Here is a 23,126-nt window from a genome sequence, read left to right as displayed (position 1 = left end):
ATTGGCCGCTCACTCTATGTGAAGGGGTGTGTCTGTCTTTTTATGTCACAGTAGGGAGAGTATATCTAATTTGTAATTGTTGGGGAGTGAAGCAGTGAGACAGAAGAGAGTGCAGAGAGCAGTCAGAGACAGAGACAGAGTCACTTTACCTCTCCATTGAAACTTCTCTTTAAAAAACTTTTTCTTCTCGCAAAGGAGAATGTCGGTGTTTGTGCACACGCTGTTCAGCTTGCTTGTGGTGCTGTGCAGCTTCAGACTCAATGATGTTGCTGAGGCTTGCTCCTGTGCCTTGTCACATCCTCAGGATGCCTACTGCAATTCTGACATAGGTAAGAAGCACTTTTTAATTCTTCTGTTTTAACATGCAGGTCTGTTCCTGTGGGCCAGTGCACTGTAAAAGCTGGAGTTGTCGTAGATTCTTCAAGCAGCATTTTGCATAAATGTAAAGAACCCTCCAGTTTTGACAAGGTGTCTAAACTAAATGAATGAGGTAAAAGCAGTAGAAGTCTAGAAAACAGATATTTTGGCTAATGCCTTCGTCAGTGTGACACCTGGTTGAAACATTTGGGTACTAGACCCCATTTTCTTTAGTTTTGTTTGCACTTGTCATGGTAACACTTAAGGGGAACTTATTAACTGTTAACTAGCTTAACAAATAACAAATACTGTTCATTTAGTGTTAATAGGTAAATATTGTAGCCTATTTATAAATTCATACAACCTGATCTCATTTACTGTCTTTAAACAGATTTAACTCTGTTTTAATAAGCCCAGTGGTATTATTGACTTGGAGGTGGTCAGTCCCTGATGCTTGCTTTATAGTTTTTTTTAATTTTTTTTTATTACTTTATAAATAGGTTACTATAGAGTATACTAACTTACCATTAACAAAAACATTTTTAATGTGTTAGTAACAGTCAACTAACACAGTGCCCCTTAAAATAAAGTGTGACCTTATTATTAATGGTTCAGATCTGTTGAGCCTTTCTGTTGCGTTATGTAGAAGTCCTCCTCAGGAATCGAACAGAGAATTTATACTATACAGAGAATGTGTTAAGTAAACTGTATTTTTTTTTTTTTTGCCGTAGTTAGTCAGAAGGTAAACAGCTTCTCCTAATATGCTGCAATCAGCGTTTGTTCTATATTTACACAAGATATTTGAGTTTTAAAACCAGAGAGCTTTCTATAACAATATTATTAAAAGTTAATTTGAGGGGCAATATGGAATAGGGCCAACCGAATCTACCCTGAAAACATTATTTTGAGTTTGGTTGCACATCACTCACCTTATCCTATTGTAGGTCTCTTTAGATACTAAATGCATTTGATAAGAGTTCAATGATTTTTGGGCAAGTGTCTATGTAGTTAACCATACAAAAGTGTACTATAAACTTTACCATGGTTTCTGCTTTCTCCAAATATGAAATTTACCAGGCTTGAATTACATTTTAAATCTGCTTTTACCACACTTCTTTATGCTTTTAACATTATATACTGTACCACTTTATAAGGGTGCTCCTTTTTACAATGACTGAGATGTTTGATTAAAAAAAAATAGCAATTGCATTTTAGATAAATGTTTCTAACTAAATAAAACATTTATTTCATTTTAAAAGTGTCAAATGATCTGTCAGACTGCTGTACATTGATCTTTACATGGTAAGCTGGTGCAAGAGTGGACTTAGTTATCATGCAGCAACATCATTAACTGGTGTCCATGGAAACCAGCCTCAATGTACAGTAGTGTTTTGGAGGAGAAATGGCCTCTTGTTAAGCTGTAAAACAGTGCAGGCAGGAGCAGGGGCTGGCAAGGTATTTTATTGCTGTTTAACTTGCAGGAGTATCACAACCATGTGTGGTAACAGCTCTACAGAGGTTACAGGAATAGGCCTATAGTAATGCCCATTTGTAGTAGTGCCTACTTGTAGGGCCATTTAGCAACTTTCAGCAGTGGCACAGTGCAGTGCAGCACAGCTGTATTCTAAAAAATGAGGCAAAGCAACCAAGTAACTGTTGAATTCATTTCATAGATGTAACACCTGTTAAAGTGGGCATGATTTCTCTGCAATTGTACCAATTATTATTTTTGTTTGTGAGAAGAAAAAAATACATTTAATGTTTCAAAACTAGTAACAAGGAGTTCTGTGGGGATTAGACTCAAATTGTGGTCTACAATAGCCATAGACAGGAAAATCCTATTTTGCCCTATATACAAAATTAACATTTAAAGAAAGACCATACAATAAGAGGTTGGTTTTACAGACGGTACTCTAGCACCAGTGCTAATTAGGGCTTGTGAAACCAGCCGACAATCAAGCAGCTGGAGATTTACTTACAAATGTATGTTTTTAAAACATATCAATATATCATCATCCTGAAACATTCTGGGACTTTCTATGGCATTCTGCCTTTAACAAAATCCTTAATAGATTTCTGTCTAGACTGCTGAACAAAAACAAGACAATACAAAAAGACCACAGCAAACTTACGGCAGCCAAGACATAACAACTCCCTCAAAACGCAACACACAGCTGCTATGCTCTGTGCCTGCAGCTAAAGGGTTAATCAAAGAAATACATGGTGTAGGGATTGAGGTTTTAGCTCCTGTGGACACATTTGTTTATTCTTTCCTAGGTACAGTAGATACAGTAAATACTCAGCAATGTATTTTCTTAGAATGAAGATCCTGCAACTTTTAGTGCTGTAAGTGGTTTTAATTTGAAATTACATCACACAGGCTCCCCACAGTATATGGGGATGACAGCCCTGGCTTTCTTGGAGAGCTCTGTACATGGATAGCTGTCCTTCAAGGTCAGCATGCCACTTTAGTGGAGTGAGGAGGAATGCGAACGGACCCATTGAAGTTAATGGGCATGCTTTTGAAGTGGCCAATGTGAGAACCAGGTTACACAGTAGACTTGGCAGTGCTGAGATAGCTGGCCCGGATGATATTAGAGAAACAGAGGGAGGACAGCTTTACTTTTCATACCAGATCCTATCCTGGGGATGTATATCTTTCATCCCTGAGCACTATAGCACGGTAAGTGGAGTAAAAATAGAAGATGCGTTAATGTGTACGCTGCCAATTCTAAATCCTTCAGCGTTTCTCTCCTAAATAAACTGGGCTTGTTTTCCCAAAAACAAAAATCACATGATCGCTTTAATACATTTTGATCCAGTACTTCTAATTGCTGCAGAATGCCCGTCTACTCAGTAAGTTACATAAAATCTAAAGCTACGCAGCCCCACAGACAGAGGGAACTTTGTTCAAGGTCGTCCTGTCCTGTGAAAACACAGACGACTTGTGAAGAACTTGTTCCCCAAGCTGGGGTGTTTTGTTGTGGATGTGTGTGTGTGTGTGTGTGTGTGTGTGTGTTTATTAGTGAGACAGCGCAGTGGCTTTCAGGGTGTTTGTGTATATCGCACACAAATGTTCTAATTAAATATCGGACCTAACTAGAGCTCCACATGTTAAACGCACAGTCACTTTAAGACTCTAGTGCTGAATCTGTCCCAAGCATACTGGAGAAACAACTTGAGGAATTTTGTTTCTCCAAGACTCTACATTTCTCAAACTGCAGACATGAAGTTTCATTAAATCCAGAAAAGGGGTTCCCAAGATATAGCCATAGCTCAGTACCTTTAATACGGGACGCTGAATTCTCATTGCTAAGTTTCTGAAGCCTTCATTAGCCAATCCAATCAGACTTGGATTACAAAAGACTTAAGAGTGTATGCTTAGGAATGTCCGTACCAAGTTCCATCTGAATTGGGTGTTCTTATAACATAGTTAACAATGTAAGTGTGAGATTTGTGTGGACACCTCCACAATCTTTAAGCCTGATAACGAGCATGGTTTGCGCATGCTTCTCATTTCAGTGCCATGAGGTAGAAGCACTGATCTTGGCAACAGGAGTGTAATTAATATTTGAAATAGCTGAATTACATTGGGGGCATGTTGAACCCCGAGGCAGTTGCTGGAAAAAAACATTTCCAGCTTCAGCACATGCAGAACAAAGTGGGGTTTGTTTTTCAGAATCCTCGCATGCTCCAAATTCTTTGCTAGCAGCTTCAGAGTGACTCTGGGTTAATATAATAACCCACTATTAAAATGACAAGTAACAGCCCAGTACAAACCAGGAGCACTTCTCAGGCTCACAGAGCCCCTGGCAGTGGTTTCTAATTCACACTCCACCCCCCTCCTTCCATTGTACCAAGGGAGAACATCTCAGCACTTGCATGTATAAGGGGGATTGCAATCACTCTTTGGCTGAACCCGGTACTGGGAAAGAGTTCAGATTACTGGTCCAGAGAAAATTCTGTTGTGTTGCTGTTTGGGGTGTAAGCAGGGCACACGCACGCACACACGTACCAATAGAAACCAAGTACCATTTCCCCTTAACTTAATGACCTTCAATGCAGATTCCATGCTGCAGTAAAGGGCAATGACATCAGCATGGCATGGAGCAGTAGGAGCCATTGTAGAATGGAACCTACTGTTAAGACTGATCAGTACTGTACTTACTTGACTGTATGGTTCTAGATGGAAGAAGATTTCCCATTATTACAGCAAGTGAAATGAACACAACTGGCTGAACCTGTCCTGAAGGTAATTGGTTCTTGGGAGACAGGCAGAAGTTTCATTTGTTAGCACAGTACATTACCAGGAATACATTGGAGGCATCTGCCAAATACCACAGTTGAATGCATCTAGAGAACAGCTTTTCCAATTGTCAGGAAACTTTCTAATGAATTTCTTTAGCTCCAGTTACTCGGTTATTGAATATATGAATGACAATCTGGAGATATATGGAGGGGTCTGTACTGTATTTTTACAGATAGAGAATCTGTGGGTTAAAGGTTAGTCCTTCTATACAGCTGGTCTCTCATACAGACTTGACTATATATTTAGGCAATCTTACTACTATCCACAATAACAGTATGGGGACATTATTCATGTTGTTACATGGATTGCACAAGCCCTTTTTGGGTCATGACTCTAATGTCCTCACCCAGTCCAATCCAGTTGAAGCCAGGAGACATAACAAACCAAAGCAGAAGAAAGCAGTTTGAAATGGCAAAAGAGCAAAAGTCTTTGTATTAACTATATTTATTCCCCCTCTCTCTCCAGAGAGTAGCCCCTTATTTATACTATACTATATCTGTGCCCAGAATCTTCCAATATTTCCCTTGCTTGTTCTGCCAGTGTCGCAGTTTTGCGCTTTTAATCAGGCATATAAACATCCTTATCAACAAGAGGCACCTAGTCAAACAGAGAAGTTGGCTTCTGCTCTGTCTGAAGCCTAATTACAATGCAAGACATGGTTTTATCTTAGTGTTCAAACAGGCACAAGCCATCTGGTTATTTTATGCTATACCTAGGTTTGTTTTGTTTTTTTGCTTTGACCTTAATTCAGGATCAGTTCTCCTACCCTACTTGCCAGATTTACCACAGACATATATAATGCAGGCTAGATCAGCAAAGTGTCTCTAGACAGCACCATCTAGTGAGCAGATACTGTGTATAGATGTTGCGCATCGATTCTTAAAGCTTGTCACTCCAAATTGTCAACAGCACACATTTCTTCAGAAAGGGAATATGTACACAATAAAGTTACCAGCCCAGAAATAAACAGCACATGTATTTGATTTGTGGGGCTTGCAAGTAGTCCAAGTTGTTAATTTGTTTTAGAATTGTTTCCTTCAGAAAAAAAAAAAAGATAATAAGAATAAGAATTGGGTCCAGTGTTTCAAATTCCATTCACTAGATGGGATCTGTCAACAGTATACAGCATTATGCTAAATCTGTAACTGTCACAACTGGTATATTTCTTGCATATGATTTATAATGTCTGGTAGTTTGATTTAACACTACCACAGAATAGGGGAACAACGTGGGTCAGTCCATCCCGCTCATAAATTCTGGTGTTCTTATCATGTCACCCATTAGTGCTCTCAAGTGGTGACTGCCAGGTCCTGGGATTGTGTGAACCTCTTACCTTGTATAGTTTTGTAGATAATTTGCCCTTGTTGGGAGAAAAGCAGCATCCCTCACAGGTCACTGACAAAGCGCACTGCAGTTGACGAGAGGAAGCTGCTGGCATGAAGGGGTCAAAGTGTTCCTGCTCTCCTGCTCCCCTGCCCCCCTGCCACAGCCTTGCACTCTCTCAGTGCTGAACTTCTCTCATTACCCCTGCTGCTTTCAGGCACAACCCTAATACTTTAAACACACCAGACTTGGCACTGCCCAAACCCACACATTATCCATGCAATATTCTGGAGCCTATCTGCGAGACGCAACTAAAGGGAACGCAGTGGAGTCTGAATCGTTTTCAATGCACACCTGTGCCCTACTCACACCTTCAACCCTCATGTCCCAGTCTATCTTATGATAATAATACACACTAGTAAGGAAGGAAAGAAATGTGGTTAATCCTTCAGTAACCTGATAGATGAATATACCTTTTTAATGATTTCGAAGAAGCACTCTACTAAACCTTACTATAATAATAAACACGAGTAAGGAGGGAAGAAAATGGTGTTAATCATTCAGTAATCATTTCAAAGGAGCTTTGGCTATGTTGAATGCACTTTTTTATTTTGAGGTCACATTTCATCTATTCAGTGCGTTTTAGCTTTAACTACTACTGTCTGACAAACACATTTGTAGGTTTTGGGTTTTCAGTCGTTGAGTTTTGCATACTTCATCGGTTTCTGCTCAAAAATAGATAAACAACACAAAACAAAACAAACAAATAAACAAACAAATAAATTAAATCTGATGCAGTTATTTCATTCTTACACTCTGGGTTTCTTTTGTGCGGGATCGCAGCGGATGCCAGATCTGGTACCTGTTTGTCTGACAGGCAAGAATAAAGAGAATTCATATAACATCCACAATAAAAAATCAACGCTTTCCTGTTCCATTAATTGAATGACGTGACAGCTAGGATACATTTTTTTTTTTTTACACCCTGAACAGCGAAACTAATGTTCTTAATAACAACAGTGTCGTCGCTCCTTAATTATAAAATGATTTTTACAAATGAACTCCTGCTTACACCTGACCGTACAGTGTAATATACTCAGCTAAGCAATCTGGCAACTCTGAAGCACAATGAGGTTCTGGACTTCATCCAGATGTATTTCCACAGACAGTGAACAGGATTACTCAAACACACAAACACACACACGAGCCCTGCAGAGATGACAAGCCGCAGTGCTCCATACATTAACAGCCATCCACAGACAGATGATGCCTCACTGGGACTCTTAATCCTATTGCAATTTCACCCACTGGATCCCAATTACAATATTTCCCTTCAGGTTCAAATCACACAAATGGAAACCCTGTGAGTTGGTTACAAAAGTCAGATGTTCTTTACACCATAACTGCTTCCTTACTTGACTGAATCGACATTATTTAGCACAGCACTGGCTGTCATTGTATAAGTGGTGCACAAAACCAATGCCTGTCTGCTGTATGTGCAAGAGTACAATATAGTGGTTAATTGAATTTAGCTTTGCTCATCATCAACCAACACAAAACCTGCCTTCCTATGATCAAATACACAAACATAATCACATTAGTTTTATTCATTTTCCAATTTCCCCCCAATATTGGAATGTCCAATTATTATTCAACCTGGCTCACCAGTGCAACCTCCAGGAGAACGTGTGACGAGGACGAGCACTCATTTTAGTAGGAAACTCATTTTGGAAAATTTCGTAAATTGGAAAAAAAAAAAAAGCTTTTAAAAAGAACCCCATGAGTTCAGATGGGGGGGGGTCAAACATATTTACACACACGTCACTTTGTTTTTATATATATATATATATATATATATATATATATATATATATATACACACACACACAGTACTGTGCAAAAGTTTTAGGCAGGTGTGAAAAAATGCTGTAAAGTAAGAATGCTTTCAAAAATAGACATGTTAATAGTTTATATTTATCAATTAACAAAATGCAAAGTGAGTGAACCGTAGAAAAATCTACATCAAATCAATATGAATGAATGAAGTCTTGGGGTCTTCACTGTGAGCTGGTCTGTAAGCAGAGCCACAAGGAGGGCATGGACTGCAGTTGGGATCCGCTGAGTATATGGAGAGTACGGAACAGAGAAGGAAACTGCTCCAAAATAATTGCGAGTCTGGATATCGCATTAAGGGGCCTCTGCTTTCTTGACCAACAGGGCTCCTTATTTTGATGAGTGTTCCATAAATACACTAGAATACTCACGTGGTTACCTTTCTGATTACTGCGTTCCCAGTCCCCTGTTATAGAGGAGAAGGAACGCCTAAAATGCATGCACTGTCCTTTCAAGTCTCGAGAGCCGTCAAAGCCTGAAAAATACCCACTCAGAAGGAAATTCCACATTAATCACCCCAGCTCAGCCCTGGTCCCACAACCTTGCGCCACAGCTTCGAGCCGAGCAGGTGAAAGTCATGCCCCACTGCCTGTCTGGAAGCTAACGCTGCTGCAGGTACTGTGGAAACAGGGGGTATTCAGGAGATTCAGTGAGGCTTAGAGGCCAGTCAGGCGTCAGAAATGCACCCTCTTCTGCCGGGCCAGTTTGGCTGCTGTGTTTGTTTTCCAGCTATTATGGTGCATATAAGGAATGAGGGCTTTCTTTAAAGCTTTTTTAAACTTTTTCAGTTCATGGTATACCTAGCCCACAGTACACCTTGTAGGCTGATCAAGTCCCTGTCTACTCTGTGGACATTGAAAAGCCATTTGCATCAAATTACATTTTGACAGCGAATGTTTTATGATATCTGCACTCGTTCCGCAGGCCGTCACTGTCATTGAGAAAAAAATCATCGAAGTATTGTCTTGGGTCAGCTTTAACATGCATGGAACACAGTTCACAGGTATAGTTTCAATTATTCTCTAATTGACTACCTTCTGAGACTAACTCATGCTAAAGACAATTTGGAATATATGCTTCGAGAATCTAGCCCAAAGTTTTTCCTGAGCACTGACCACACGTGGACTCAGTGGGGTGTCCTGCAGTTATATAATGAAACAGTGCCTGCCCCCACACCTCTTGTCCCCCCCCCCCCCCCCCCCCCCAAATTCCAAATCACACTGCCAGTCTCACATCCATACCGAGCACTAAAACAGATTCATCAAGCTCTTGACCTGTAAAAGAAAACACAGTCAGAATATCTACCTTTACACGACTCGACTAATGCCTTCGTCAACTGGCTGGCTTGACACACAATCGAAAACCAAACCTTTACAGAATTAGTGGAGTAAGCAGGAAGGTTCATTCATAGAACCGAAAAGTCCGTCAAGGTCCTTGGTTATGAGTATGAGCATTTTCTCTTTCGATTTACTGCAGTAGAAGCCTAATAGTGAAACATTTACTTCAATGAATGCACACGTTTCTGAGCAATGTTTAGAATGTTGCTTTATTTCACTGCGCATTTGCTTCCATACACTATATATTTATCACAGTTTAAAAGGGACAGATCAACAAGATTCTCTATACAGTAACTTGTGCCAAAAAAGTGCTAAACAAGTTTCACAGGTAATCGTTTCTCTAGATACAAGCAAATGTGTGAGAGTGACACATACAGAGTACCGTCTGTAACAGCACCTCCACTACCTCCTGTCACCAGGGATATGTATCGCAGTATGAGGTAAGAAAGGAAAGAAACTTTGCAGTTATTACTGAGAAAATAAAAATTGAGTAGAAGTAGTCTGCAATTTCATTTCAGTGCTTTTAAGTCATGTTTTTTTTTTTCATTTACGCGATTTTCTCATTGCAGAGAAAAATGAGAAGATTGACATTTATCAAAAAGCTTTGATAACAACGGCAATTAGAGACAGGTGGGGCTGCAAATGAAACACCTACAGATCCACACTGTACTGTATACAATTCCCCTGCAGACCAAGAGAGATTCAATTCAAATATAAACATAGTAGGGATTATTGTTTCTTGGAGAAAAAATCATGACCCGCTGTGACAAAGTGCCCGCCCCTGTGTATATTATCTGTTATGTTGCGTGTGGTTTGTTAAAAGTTGGTGTAAAGTCATTGGTACACGGGATATAAACGGGTCTGTAACACGAGTCTTTAAAATGTATATTTGTATTTAGGCACGGAATTGTACATCACTTCACGTACATTTAAAGTAGTTAAAATGTGAGCACGAGGTTGCACATAATTAATTCACGTGCTGGGATTCAAGTGAATAATTAATTAGTAATTGAATCCCAGCACAACAGTATATATAGATGCACGTTTTCACATACGCGGGGTTGGGTGTTCGGTGAGTGAAGAACGGGAGAGAGAGGAGAGTTAAAATAGCAATCGCTATTGCGTGCTGGTGGCACCACTACAATACTTATATTTATCTGCTCACCGTGTTTGTTAGTGTGTCTGTCCGTGCATCGTGTTTTGTTAAGTATAGTCCGTTTTTGTTTGTCTATTTATTTTGGCGTAAAGTGCCGTGTCCTGTTTCTGTTTGTTTGTTAAACCCTTTTATTTTGAAATAAACCGGCACAAGCAAGCGCCATCATCATTTCATTTCATCCGTCCTGTTTTGTGTATTCATTTCCTGGTTCTGACGCTGCCCACTTCGGCCGTCTCTGTCACATCCCCCTACACCATGCTTCATAAGTGTGGAACCCAGTCCAGCCTGCAGTACAGGTGTCTGGCAGGAAACTGGCATCTGGCAGGGTGGAGTAAATCCAGCTGCTTTGGGAGACAGAGGCAGTGTGTGGGTATGGTTCCCCACTGCAGTGCTTCTGGGGGCTACAGCCTGTACTGCTTTTCTATGTATTGCACATCACGAGACCGCAGTACAATAAGGAATTTATAGTGTTGGGTTAACAGGCAGTGTTGTGTAATGCACTGGGTTGGAAATTTGATAGAATAGCACCATAAAACAGGGAGACAAACGCAGGCGCTGTGCTTTTTCATTGAGCGTAGTGATCAGTAGTATTAGAAGTACTCTATTTTAATAACTTGGATTTTAATGAATGGTTAGCTACTGCTAATAAATAGCGTAGCGCTCAAGTATTAAATACTAAAACACACTTCTGTAACCGTGACAAAAGGCTTTAGTAGTAGAGCAGTAATGTAGCTGTAGTAAGGGTTACTAGTATCTCTTGGCGTACAGGTGGAGTACAATACAGTTCTTCTAATGCAACATGAGGACAGTGGCACTCAGGAGACAGCTCATCTGGACTGATGATTGACAACACAGGTTATCAATCATCATCATATCATTTGACGTCTTGTTATTCTGTAAGGCTGCACTATTTTCTGAGCTCCTGCTTCTGTGTTACATTTCAAATATTACTAGAACAGTCAACAATTAAATCAGAATCTTTTTTCCATTGTGGTCACATGACAAGGTACAACTTGGATAAACACATGTCACAAACCTTATAAATACTTCCCATAGTAAAAGCATAGCAACATTTAATAAAGTCCAGTAGAAGCATAGTAAGGCATAGGTAAGCATTGTAAAGAATAGCAAGGTATGGTACAACATATTATAACCACAGGAACAGCCTGGGAAAAGTGCAGAAATAGTGATAAACTTTTACAAGAGAACGCTTCCACGGTGACAGCCAGTAGCCAAACTGAATGTCTGATTCTGTAAAAGTCAGAAGCAGAACAAAACTTTTTATTTATTTCAGTAAAATCCAGGAACTTTAAAAAAAAAAAAAAAAAAAAAAAAAAAAAAAATGGCCAAAACACTTGTCATATAATAGCTGCAACTACAGGCTGCATCTAGTGTGCTAGACTCGACCTCCCATTGTGATGTGTTCCATAGAGTAGCTATAATTGATGGTTATAATGGATAATGGGTGCGTGTTATACACAGGCTGCATATTATATACAAGGTTTATGGTATATACATAATGCACCGGAGAGTATCACCGTCATCCATAACCGTATCCCTGGCATGTGTTTACATATATTACAGGTGGTATATGAGAGGTGTGCATTATACATTACAAGTAACACAGAGCTGCAGGTTATATGCAGTTATTATTTTTAACATCTGTGTCTATAAGTGTAGTACTTGGAGAATAAAAAAATAAAAAAACAGATTCCTAGATAACAGCCCCTTGCTTCACTGCAGCATTACTCAATCTGAACTAGTGCAATATGCTCTTAACATTACTCCTCAATTCATGTTGTGATCAAAGCCTGCTCCAGCTACACTGTTCAATTAAGGTGATATAACACAGTAGTCGAAGTCAGCTGGAACTGCTGTCTGGTCCTTGCAACTGGGAGATGCAGCTTTTATATATTACAGACTAGTCGTGTCAGGGACAAAAGCATGGCTGCTGCTTATTGCAGTTGTTCCAGCTTATGTATTTGAATGTTTCATATAAATACATACAGTACAGTGCTCCCTTGTTATTCAGGGATGGAAAAAAAGACTCCTATCAAATAGCAGTTTCACCCATTCAAAGTTTTACTACAAGCTTGATAAGCCACAGAGTACAGGTAGCAAGCTCTGGTGTGTCTTATTAAAAACTCATAGGAAAACCAGGAATGGATCAACCTGCTATGCAATGGTGATCATATGTCCATCCCTGTTATTTCAGGATAATTGGTTAATTCACATTTAGACTGCATAAGGACTCTCAACTTATTTGTTTTCAGCATTTCACTATTTTTAAGGTCAGCTAGCACGGTTGTAGCGCTGTATATGAAATCCAGGTTCACACATTAGATTCCCATAAAATATGTGACATAATGCTCTTTATATACCACGCAACATTTTTTTTTTCATGTGGGTTGCTGCAGATCTTAGCACCCACACTAGCACAGCATTATCAGTGCCACCCAGTCTGCCTTCAATTCAGTACCGTTAGTCTGTGGGACTCGCTGCCCACCGCAGCTTGCCTGCTTGCAGAGAGGGTGCAGGCAAAGCGAGATTAATGATCTGCTAAATAGCAGGCATTCCTTCTGCAGGCAGCCAACAGCACTTTGTTCTGGTTACTAGCTTGGCAGCAGGAGGTCTGTCTGTTAGAGGACACAGTTCTGATGTAGAGGGCTCTGAAGCGCTCGGAAACGTCTGCTCAGAAACAGCTGCCAGCGTGAGCTTAGGAATTATGTGTCCCCTCATAAAAAAAGAAAATAAAATGAAAAGAATAAGCAATGTCCCTGTGGCAAAGTGCCCACACCTGTGTCTATTTTGTGTTATATGATGTATGTTAATGTTGGTGTATAGTCATTGGTACACAGGATATAAACGGGTCTGTGTAACACGAGTGTTTAAAATGTATATTTGTATTTAGGCACGAGGATTGCACAGCACTTCACGTGCAAGTAACAAGTAATAATATGTGAGCAAGGGTAATTGCACTTTATTAATTCACGTGCAGTTGTACCGCGACTCCAATTGAATGATTGATTAGCAATCGAGTCTCGGTACAGCTGCATAAAAGCTGCATGTTTTCACCCACTCGGGGTTGTGTGTTTGGTGAGTGGAGAGGAGAGAATTAAAAACGAGAAAAGTAAACAAAGTAATATATAATATATATATATATATATATATATATATATATATATATATATATATATATATATATATATATATCCCGTTGTCTTCATTCACCGTGTTTGTTTGTTAGTGTCCACTGTTTGTTTAAGCGTTAGTCCGTTTTGTTTGTCTGTTTATTTTGGCTACCAGGGCCGTGTCCTGTGTTTTTGTTTGTCTTGCAACCGTTTATTTTCTGTTCTGTTAATTCATTAAATGCTGAGCGGTACCAATCGCTCAGCTCCACCAAACTCCACCTCTCTCTTTGTTTATTTCCTGGTTCCTGTTTCTGGTCTGACATCCCCCACTCCGGCCGTCTTTGTGACAGTCTCACATTTTGTTGAAAATCAGCCTGCTACAGATTACATTAATGCCATAGCGGTTTACTATACGTATCCTGTGCACTTAACATGCTATTCTGTGCTTTAAGATTTTCACAGTGGCATATCATAGTTGCATGGGCTGCTTACTATAGTGCTATGTCAAAAGAGCTTGGGGGGTGTGGGGGGTATTTCAGCAAAGAAAGGGGCCATAAAGTTTTTGTCATTTGAACCATTTAATGATTTGTAATACTTCCAGCACATGATATGTATCATCCTGTAATAGAGGTGCTTAATGTGTGTATTTTGATGGAGGACCAAGACTATATATAGTCCACCAGATGGTATGAATACACACTCCCCCAATCTCATTTAACAGAAGGTATGAAACAGAGACTAACAGAAGTAGATTGGAGTAAAATAGAGAAAACACCCACAAAAGAAGGATGGTTGTTCTTCAAAAATGGAGTACTAGAGGCGCAAAACAATTACATCCCTAAAGTAGACAAATCTAAATGTAAAACTAAATTGCCAAAATGGTTTAATAGATCAATTAAAAAAAATATTCAGCGAAAAAAGGCACTTCACACAGCATTAAAAAAGGACCAAAAAGAAAGTACGCAGAAAGAGTACACAGAACTGCAAACGCAAGTCAAAAAGGAAGTTAGAAAGGCCAAGAGAGAAATAGAAATGAACATTGCTAAGGGGGCTAAAACCAATTCCAAAATGTTTTTCCAATATTACAACAGCAAGCGAACATTCAAAGAGGAGGTTAAATGTTTAAGAGATACAAATGGCAAAATTGTAGATGAAGAAAAAAAATAGCAAATATATTAAATGATTACTTTTCACAAGTTTTTACAAAGAAAGATACTGACAACATGCCCCACATGTCATCCAGTTCCTATCCAGTTTTAAATAACTTTAGCCTAACTGAGGCAGAAGTGTTAAAGGGACTAGGAGCTCTTAAAATAAACAAATCCCCTGGGCCGAATGAGATCCTCCCAGTAGTACTCAAAGAAATGAAAGAAGTAATTTACAAGCTACTAAAAACCAAACGAGCAAGATGGGCCGAATGGCCTCCTCTCGTTTGTAAACTTTCTTATGTTCTTATGTTCTTAAAAGTCCATTACTTGATCTTATTGCACATCTTACAAAACAGCCTATCAGTACCGTATATATTATATTTTGACTTTACCCCATTTACTATAACCAGTTAGACCTCAAAAGGGCTTGAACTGCAATCCACAAGAAGATGAAACAAATGACTTTGTCAAGCCTGTCCGTGGAGGGGACTATGGGAGCGAGGGCTGTGCAGATTGTTATGAGACCGCACAGGGAAGATAAGGTTTCACTTGTAAAAAAAAAAAAAAAAAAAAAGGGCTCTGCTTAGATTGCTGAGCGCTGCACAGGAGGGTCAGCGCACATTGTAGAGTTTTGGGGGCATGGCGGACGGGGGGCGAGGTCTAGACTTATTTGGTAAATTCTGAGCAAATTTTCCATTGAAATGCTGAGTGAAAAGCAACATATATTGCAACAAGAACCAATTTGAAAAGCGCTTTTATGTTTTACATGGTCCCAGATCCACACCAACAGATTCATTTGTGAAATTCTAGTATTAAGTGATTGATCAAGGTAAGCCAATGAACAATCCAATGCGAAATATTCTCATGGTAATGTTTTCTATGTTTTTTCCCCAAGCTTAGAGTATACTATAAAAAGTCTTTGTGCTCTCTGCTTTAAACACTTGCCTATACCTTGTCATACTTCCACTGCACTAGTACACCGGCTATGCTATTACCACGATTAATAGTTATGTAATAGGGCAAAATCTGTATCCTTTGCAATCTAAGCTGCAATACAGAAGGTCTTAATGTAAACCTCTTGCCCTGAACACCAGAGAGACAACAGGTGTCTTGTGTGAAAAACAGGAGGGGGTGTAAAGACAATTGGGCATGACGCTGGCCACCTCACATGCCTTGCCCACAGAGGCTATGAAAACAAGTACGTCTCCCAGGACCCCAATGAAAACAAGATGATGCGTCTCGCGGGGCTGTTTAAAGCTTCAACGCATAGATAATGTGTGTGGGCCCTCACAGTAACACTTTGATTCTGGTGTTTAAGAGGCCTAGTTAAGTTCAACTAAATGGAAACAGTTATCTCACACAAGACAGAACAATAATAACCTACAGTACATGTAAATATTACATGAGTAAAATGTTGCTGGTAAATGCCACCAACAACTAGCTGCTTTAGCAGCTGCCAGAAGACAATAAACAAAAGCCCATGTGACACCAAGCAGACTATCAAGAACTCTTTTCAGGGGACATTTTCAAGAATTTTATCTTAGCCAGCAGCTGAAATGAAGCTTATTTACAGTAGATACTGTGGCTTCACATTGTGAAAACTGCTAAAAAATGTCAACCTCAACAAGTTGACTCATAAATTCCCATAAAAAGTGACCCTAAAGCTGTCTGGCATATCATGGGATAAAGAGTTTCTGTGATCCAGCATTAGATCTGAAATACATCATGAATGAGAGGTTTTTGTACAACAGTAGATGACATTGTGTAAAAGATACGGTTCATCTGTAACACTCACAGGGCATGATTTCTAAAGATATTTCTCCAAAAATACCTGTTATAATCATTATTGGAAGTCATGTCCACATTGGAACTCATTCGCAGCAGCTACACTTATAATATCACTGAGAGTATAGCTCTCACACTCACAAAGCATTTGACCACAGTGGGTTCTAAACAGATGACATCTGATTTTCATGTGTTTTATTTGTTTTTTTTATTTGGATAAAATGTCTGAGTACAGATTTGTGTTTTTTCTTTGTCGCTTCAGTGATCAGAGCCAAGGTGGTTGGGAAGAAGCTGCTGAAGGACGGCCCATTTGGAACAATGCGCTACACTGTCAAACAGATGAAAGTAAGCATCGGAGTCTGAAAACTTCTTTGTACAGTTTACCCAAGCTTTTCTATTTTCTCAAAACGGACGAATGGTGCCAGCGTCTGATACAAGAACAGAAAATGAAAAGGCACGTTTGCTGCATGACAATGTGATGAAACAAAGCCTGGCCAATATACCTATCGCTAGGTAACACAGCGGATGAAAACACTGGCCTTTCATGTCTAACCCATTGGGTCTGAATCCAGCTCAGATTACAAGTGGAATTAGATGTGTGACATCAGTCCCAATTTGTTTGCTAAATTGTTAATATTTCAGCTAGTAAGAATCTGGAGACCAGCGCAGTACTGGAAATGTCCATGTCTTCAATGTCTTGGTTTCCTGTCAATGGTGTCTCTGTGTTTTTCAGATGTACAAGGGGTTTAATAAGATGCAGCATGTTCAGCACATCTACACTGATGCCTCTGAGAGCCTGTGTGGCGTGAAGTTCGAGGTGAATAAGTACCAGTACCTCATTACAGGTGAGCTCTGTTCAGAGTGTGGGCTCGGTGCGCTTAAAACGACATCAACGCTATAAACATTTGAGATACTACAGCAGTGTAAGTTAACAGCTTTGCCTTCCCGAGATACCCACAAAAACAACAGAATTCAGCACTTCACAGGGACTAATAAAGCCAGGCACCTTTTCCACAGCAGCAGTGCAGAATGCTTTAGAGATTTCACAGCACTGTAGTCTCAGACATGAATGAGCACTTCAAGGAAAGCATGAGGGACAGCACAGCAAACTATTTTTAAAAAGAGAACGGAGCACCTGTTGCATGGTTGGGCCCCTGCCTTGTATGATAAACCATTAAAAGCGTCTCCGTTAATAGAACACAAACGACCTTTGAAAGCTGCAGGACTTGGATGTCAGTTTTATAGGTGCTGTTAAAAGCCAATCAGCATATAAAATATTCTGCACTGTGATCAAGGCTACAAACCTTACACTGCAAAGCGAGAGTTCATTTCGAGCTATGAACAGGGCACATGACTGGCAGTAAAAGTTGATTAATAACAGACAGCTTAATAACACTGGCCCACATAAGCACGGTCACGGGAGAGTCTCCTGTATCCACTGCATGACTGGAGCAGCATGCTGAATGAAGGACCCAGTGGGACAAGATTTTCCATGAACAGAATAATGAAAAGAAATGAACATGATTGTTCATCATGGGCTGGATTCTTAAAGGTATTTACTCCAAATTGTCATTAGCAGATAGTACACAACAAAACTACCAAACTAAAAATAACCAAAAACAGGGGCTTAACCCAGGGGCTTCTAAAGCTATTTGTTTCTTATTCTTTTTAGAATTGAAAAAGTTTTTTTTTCAATTTAGACAAAAAAAAAAAAAAATGCTCTAAAGACAATTTACTGGAAATAGCATCCATCAAGGGACATTCTGAGTATAATTAAAGAATGAACCACAGACACCACTCTCTCTCCTGGCCCACTGCTGCAGTATCAGGGCCATTCCACACATTCCTGTGCGAAGGAGGGGTAATGCAGTAATTACAGGGCTGGCCAGTTATTCATTTGATGGACCAGTCACTGAAGGGCTATGAGGGTGTAGAGAAACAAGCAGCAAACCTCTACGCATGGTACCAAGAGATGCAATCAACCTTTAATAACTGGGACTGCTAAGCTGTTCGGTGTAATGAATGCTTTTGTCCATAACTTTAAACACACAATCATGCAAGCTGAAAAAGATTGACAAGTCCAACAGTTTAAACAGCAGGGGTCTGTTCAACAGATCAATACTGGGGCAGGCCTGAAGAGCATTTAGGTCTTTACCTTTTGTATACCAAGGTTCTGGAATCTCACCATCATTTTGGATCATAATGTTCTTTATTATGTATCTATTTACATGGTCGAATTATGAGCATGTTCGTAAAGCCATGGTTCAACCCGCCACACTTCTAATTTATTTTTAAAATCAATTCCCAATTCTATTCCTTTTAGAAATAATGGCTGTGATTGCTCAACTGCTTCAAATTGAAACCAATTTATTGACCAATAGTGACTTCAATTTAAGTCATTTGTTGCCACTGTAAGAAACTCATTTTAACAAAATACTGCTACACTGTAATTGCAATTTTGATCAGTGGTGTGTTGGAATTGATTAAAAGGGAATTGGAATTGGGAATTGATTTTAAAAAGGAATTGAAAAACAGGAATTGACCCCAATGTCAGCAGTAGATCGATATTAAATCGATTGTCTGTCTGTCTGGTTAGGCTTGCGGGCTGGCAGAACTCAATCTGACGGTGGAAGTTACCTAATGAGTGTCCAGTATGGGTTTTAAATCTCTCTTTGGCAGAAAATAATATGTAGACAGAACACAGAGGTGTGAATATATGATATTGTTAGGGAATTACTGGAGTTATAAATAGCAATTATACAACATGATACACACAGGTGACTTTTGCCTAATGCCCGGTTGCAGATTGGATTGCACATTGTAGACTGCAGATGGAAACATGGCACAAGTTCCATTAAAAATGACGGCAACAAAAAATCAGCCTGTGCGAGGTTGCCCAGGCTGACTCCTTGTATCTCGTGTCCCCCGCAGGTAGAGTGTTTGATGGGAAGGTGTACACCGGGCTGTGCAACTTCAATGAGAAGTGGGAGAGGCTGACACTGTCTCAGAGGAAAGGCCTGAACCACCGCTACCAGCTAGGCTGCAACTGCAGGGTGAGTCCACCTGGCTGTGCCTCTAAATGGACTGGCAGCGCCAACCAGAGCATGAGACAAAGGTCTGCAAGTCAAGACGGTGTGCTCAAACACAGCATCAATCTGTGAAGTCTGCAGGGGTTTTATTAGCATGCTGCTTTTTTTTTTTTGTATTTATCTTCTGTGTCACGTCAGAAAGGTTATGAACCCATTTCTCGTCACAAGCTACCCGCTCCTCTTGCAGACTCGATTAGAAAATGTTCCTTTTACATTCTGGCTGCACATGTGCTGAGTTCATCAGCGGTTTCGAAAAAGAAGCAGATTGACAGTCAGGAAGGGTTTTGCACACAGCACCCCCAATTCTTTGAAATACTGCCCTGATAAAATTCTTCAGATACAAAAAGCTTTCATTTTTTTGTATTCAAAATGGAATTGAATTGGTAGCCAAAATGATTCTTTTGACATTCCAAAAGCATGCCTGGGGAACAAACAATTATAATAATAGAAATGTAACGTAACTGTCTGGCTTATATTTTGAATCAAAACTTGTTCTGCTAAATGGACGCTTTATGCAAAATTGTCTCTTGATTTTAGATTGCCTCAACAAGTCTGCAAAAAGAATATGTTATCCTTGTACAATAAAAAAAAAAAAAAACAGGATTCTAATTTGGTGCAGACGGATTGCCTAACTTTCACAATTTAATAATGGAATCATTTTGAGACTTCTAGGCTGCTGATTTTTAGAAGGTGTTTTTGGATGAATAGGTGCCTGAACATTGAGGAGAAAGGTTATGACCTATAAGTATAGAATACAATCAGCTTTCTGTTTCTGCCTAGTGATAAACATCTCTGTGTTTTTATACTTCAGTACCTCGACAAAGATTTGTGATTGCATAGTCGCAGGCATCTTGTGCAATTCGAAATGGACCGTAGTGTGGCAATGCAACCATTTCCTTTTAGTTTTAGATGTTTGCAGTGCAGACAGTCTGTAAAACAAACATTCAAGAGCAGACACTTATAAGCTAATGCCAAAGCCTTAAACAAGCGGAAACACAAAGCTACTTGTCTAGCCTCTTTTTAGACCCTTTTTAATCCTTTGCTTACTTACATGTCTCGTATAAAACAATGGTAATACTTTAAAATAATGGCTACAGATTCATAATTAATTCCAACTGAATACCAGAGGACTAACATCTGAATACTTTACACACTTCCTCTGAGTTCTGAAGCTTTATTGTACAGGATTTAATTACCTGTACAGCAGCTGATGTTATAGTTGCAGCTCACGAATCTTGAAGATTTTTACTGAGGCAAGTCATTGACAAATATATGCTGTATTTGGCAGTTTATTGGGGGGTGGGGGGGGGGGGCTACATTTTGGCACAATTCTTTTTAAATGGCTTGGAGTTTAGCTTAAAATTCAAACAGCAAAACTAAGCTTTGCACAGAATAAAAACCAGAGAAAAGCATTTCATGCTGTCTAGAGGTTCTGGTATTAAAGTGGTCTATTGGTCATGGTTTTAAGAATTCACCAAAGAAAGGTTATTTTTAAAAACAAATAATTAAAAAAAAACCCCACAAGACTAATCAATGAATATGTTTTACTCCTTTCCTCGGGAAGTGTCTCAAAATCAGACCCAATAAACTCTTCCATACCTGCAAAATGCTCCAATTATAAAAGAAATCAGAAGTGCAAGAAAGAAACGTAGTTTTAAAACAAGACAACCACTTCAACATGAAATGATTCCTGTTGAAATGCGTGTCCTAATTGTAAAACAAAGTTTTAGTTTTGTTTTACACCAATGCTGGCCTTAAGATTGAATTTCAGTTATGATGCTGCTACTCCAAAAAGGACCAAGAAAACTAAACAAAACCAACCACAGCTGTGTTACAAAGATAACTGATGATTTTTACAATGGTAGCGGTGCCGTTGTTAAAATTGAATCCGTGGGTAGGCCCTATCCAGAACATTACAACAATGAATAATTTAAATGTTTAAAGTCTGCTTTGATAAATGAAACACTTTCTAGTTGTGAAGGAAGCTGTAAATCTGCATTTAATAGACATGCTGCTGGCTGCACAGACCCAAATTAGCACTACAGTAGGGTTCACTTTCTTATAAGTACAACATTCATTTTGTTATTGACATTATCCATGATTACCAACACAGTATAATTAAGACCTGAATGACTCATAATTGAAACTTAACCAGATTACATTTATTTGATTTCAAAGCACAAACATACTTTTACATTTAGTTTTGTAAGGTGGTCACCAGCATCAAACAGGAGATTTAAGATAATGGCCAAGTTCGCTGTTTCTGCTGGGAGTGGTCGGTATATGACTCCTTCAGGTGGTGGATAGGGGATCTGAAGGTGGGGCTGTGTCTATAACCACCAGTCTTTGTATACTAAAAACATATTGTTTAAAATAGGATGGGGCCTCTTACCATAACTATTCCCTGTTATCTGTTCTTTTGAAGTTGTCTGTAAACCAATTTCCATCAAAAACACCCACAATGATATATACTGTAGGTTAAATATAAATCAGTGTGTGTGTGTATATATATATATATATATATATATATATATATATATATATATATATATATATATATATATATATATATATATATATATTAAATCTTGATATAATACATCTGTCAAAAGCATGTCTTTAAACTTTTCGTTCATTCAGTCATTTTTTTCCTTGTATACGTTGTTCACCGAGCACATAATTCAGCTTCACAACTCCCACTTATTCTCCACTTTGAGCTAGAAAAGTCTCTCCCTCCAGTTGCTGGTCCACTTGGTGTACATGATCATCTTATTTCTCTGCACTACCTTACCTAAGGTAACATTAGATAGTTCAAGATTAGTGATAATCGGGGCCTGTGAAACCAGCCATAATCATTAAAACATTTACAATTTTTAATGACAAATGTGCCTCTGTAGTATTTATATTTTACATCTCTATATATTTAAAATGTTAAATTGTCTTCACACACAGTATTGATTTACTATTTTTGAACCAGTATTCAATAAAATGTGTTTAATCCATTCAATACACTATAAGATAAAAAAATAATAATAATAATAATAAAACAATCCAAGACCCCAATTAAAACAGCACAGTTAAACGTTTTGTAAAATACTATTCTGTTTAGGAATTGTATTTTCCTTTAAAACGCTTTAGAAAGATGTCAGCAACAGACTGGAAAAAATAAAGTGTATGCAATTAACCAAAACAGACTTTAAAGCACTAAATAACTCATTTGGGATAGGGCCTTTCGACTATAACAAATGTTTTATTTATCTGGGCTCTGCTTTAACACTGCTTCCCGCTTCAACTGCAGCCTGCTTGTTTATTTGTAGATTAAGCCCTGCCATTACCTGCCCTGCTTTGTGACCTCCAAGAATGAGTGCTTATGGACGGATATGCTGTCATACATTGGTTACCCTGGGCACCAGTCCAGGCACTATGCTTGTATCCAGCAGAAAGAGGGGTACTGCAGCTGGTACAGAGGATGGGCACCCCCCGACAAAACCATCATCAACACCACTGACCCCTGAGCGACTCCCACTGCACACACAGACAGAGAGAGGGGGGGGGGGGGGGGGGGGGGGGGGGGGTGGGGGGTGGGCTGGTTGATGGG

General features: G+C 39.2%; 2 protein-coding genes across 3 annotated transcripts in view; one reads left to right on the top strand and one right to left on the bottom strand.

Moving 5' to 3' along the window:
- The window catches only part of LOC121318578 (synapsin-3-like), a 250,791-nt gene that overhangs the window by 106,489 nt on the left and 121,176 nt on the right, over positions 1 to 23,126 (bottom strand). The gene's annotated exons all lie outside the window — the stretch shown is intronic.
- Positions 89 to 23,068, top strand: LOC121318581 (metalloproteinase inhibitor 3-like). The gene is made up of 5 exons (XM_041255410.1): positions 89 to 329; positions 16,702 to 16,784; positions 17,173 to 17,284; positions 19,371 to 19,492; positions 22,846 to 23,068. Exons 1-5 carry the CDS (start codon positions 200 to 202, stop codon positions 23,041 to 23,043), a joined length of 645 nt encoding a protein of 214 aa, XP_041111344.1. The 5' UTR covers positions 89 to 199; the 3' UTR covers positions 23,044 to 23,068.

Source organism: Polyodon spathula, chromosome 7 (assembly GCF_017654505.1).
Source record: "Polyodon spathula isolate WHYD16114869_AA chromosome 7, ASM1765450v1, whole genome shotgun sequence".
NCBI classification, from domain to species: Eukaryota; Metazoa; Chordata; class Actinopteri; order Acipenseriformes; family Polyodontidae; genus Polyodon; species Polyodon spathula.
This window is presented reverse-complemented; position numbering and strand designations above follow the sequence as displayed.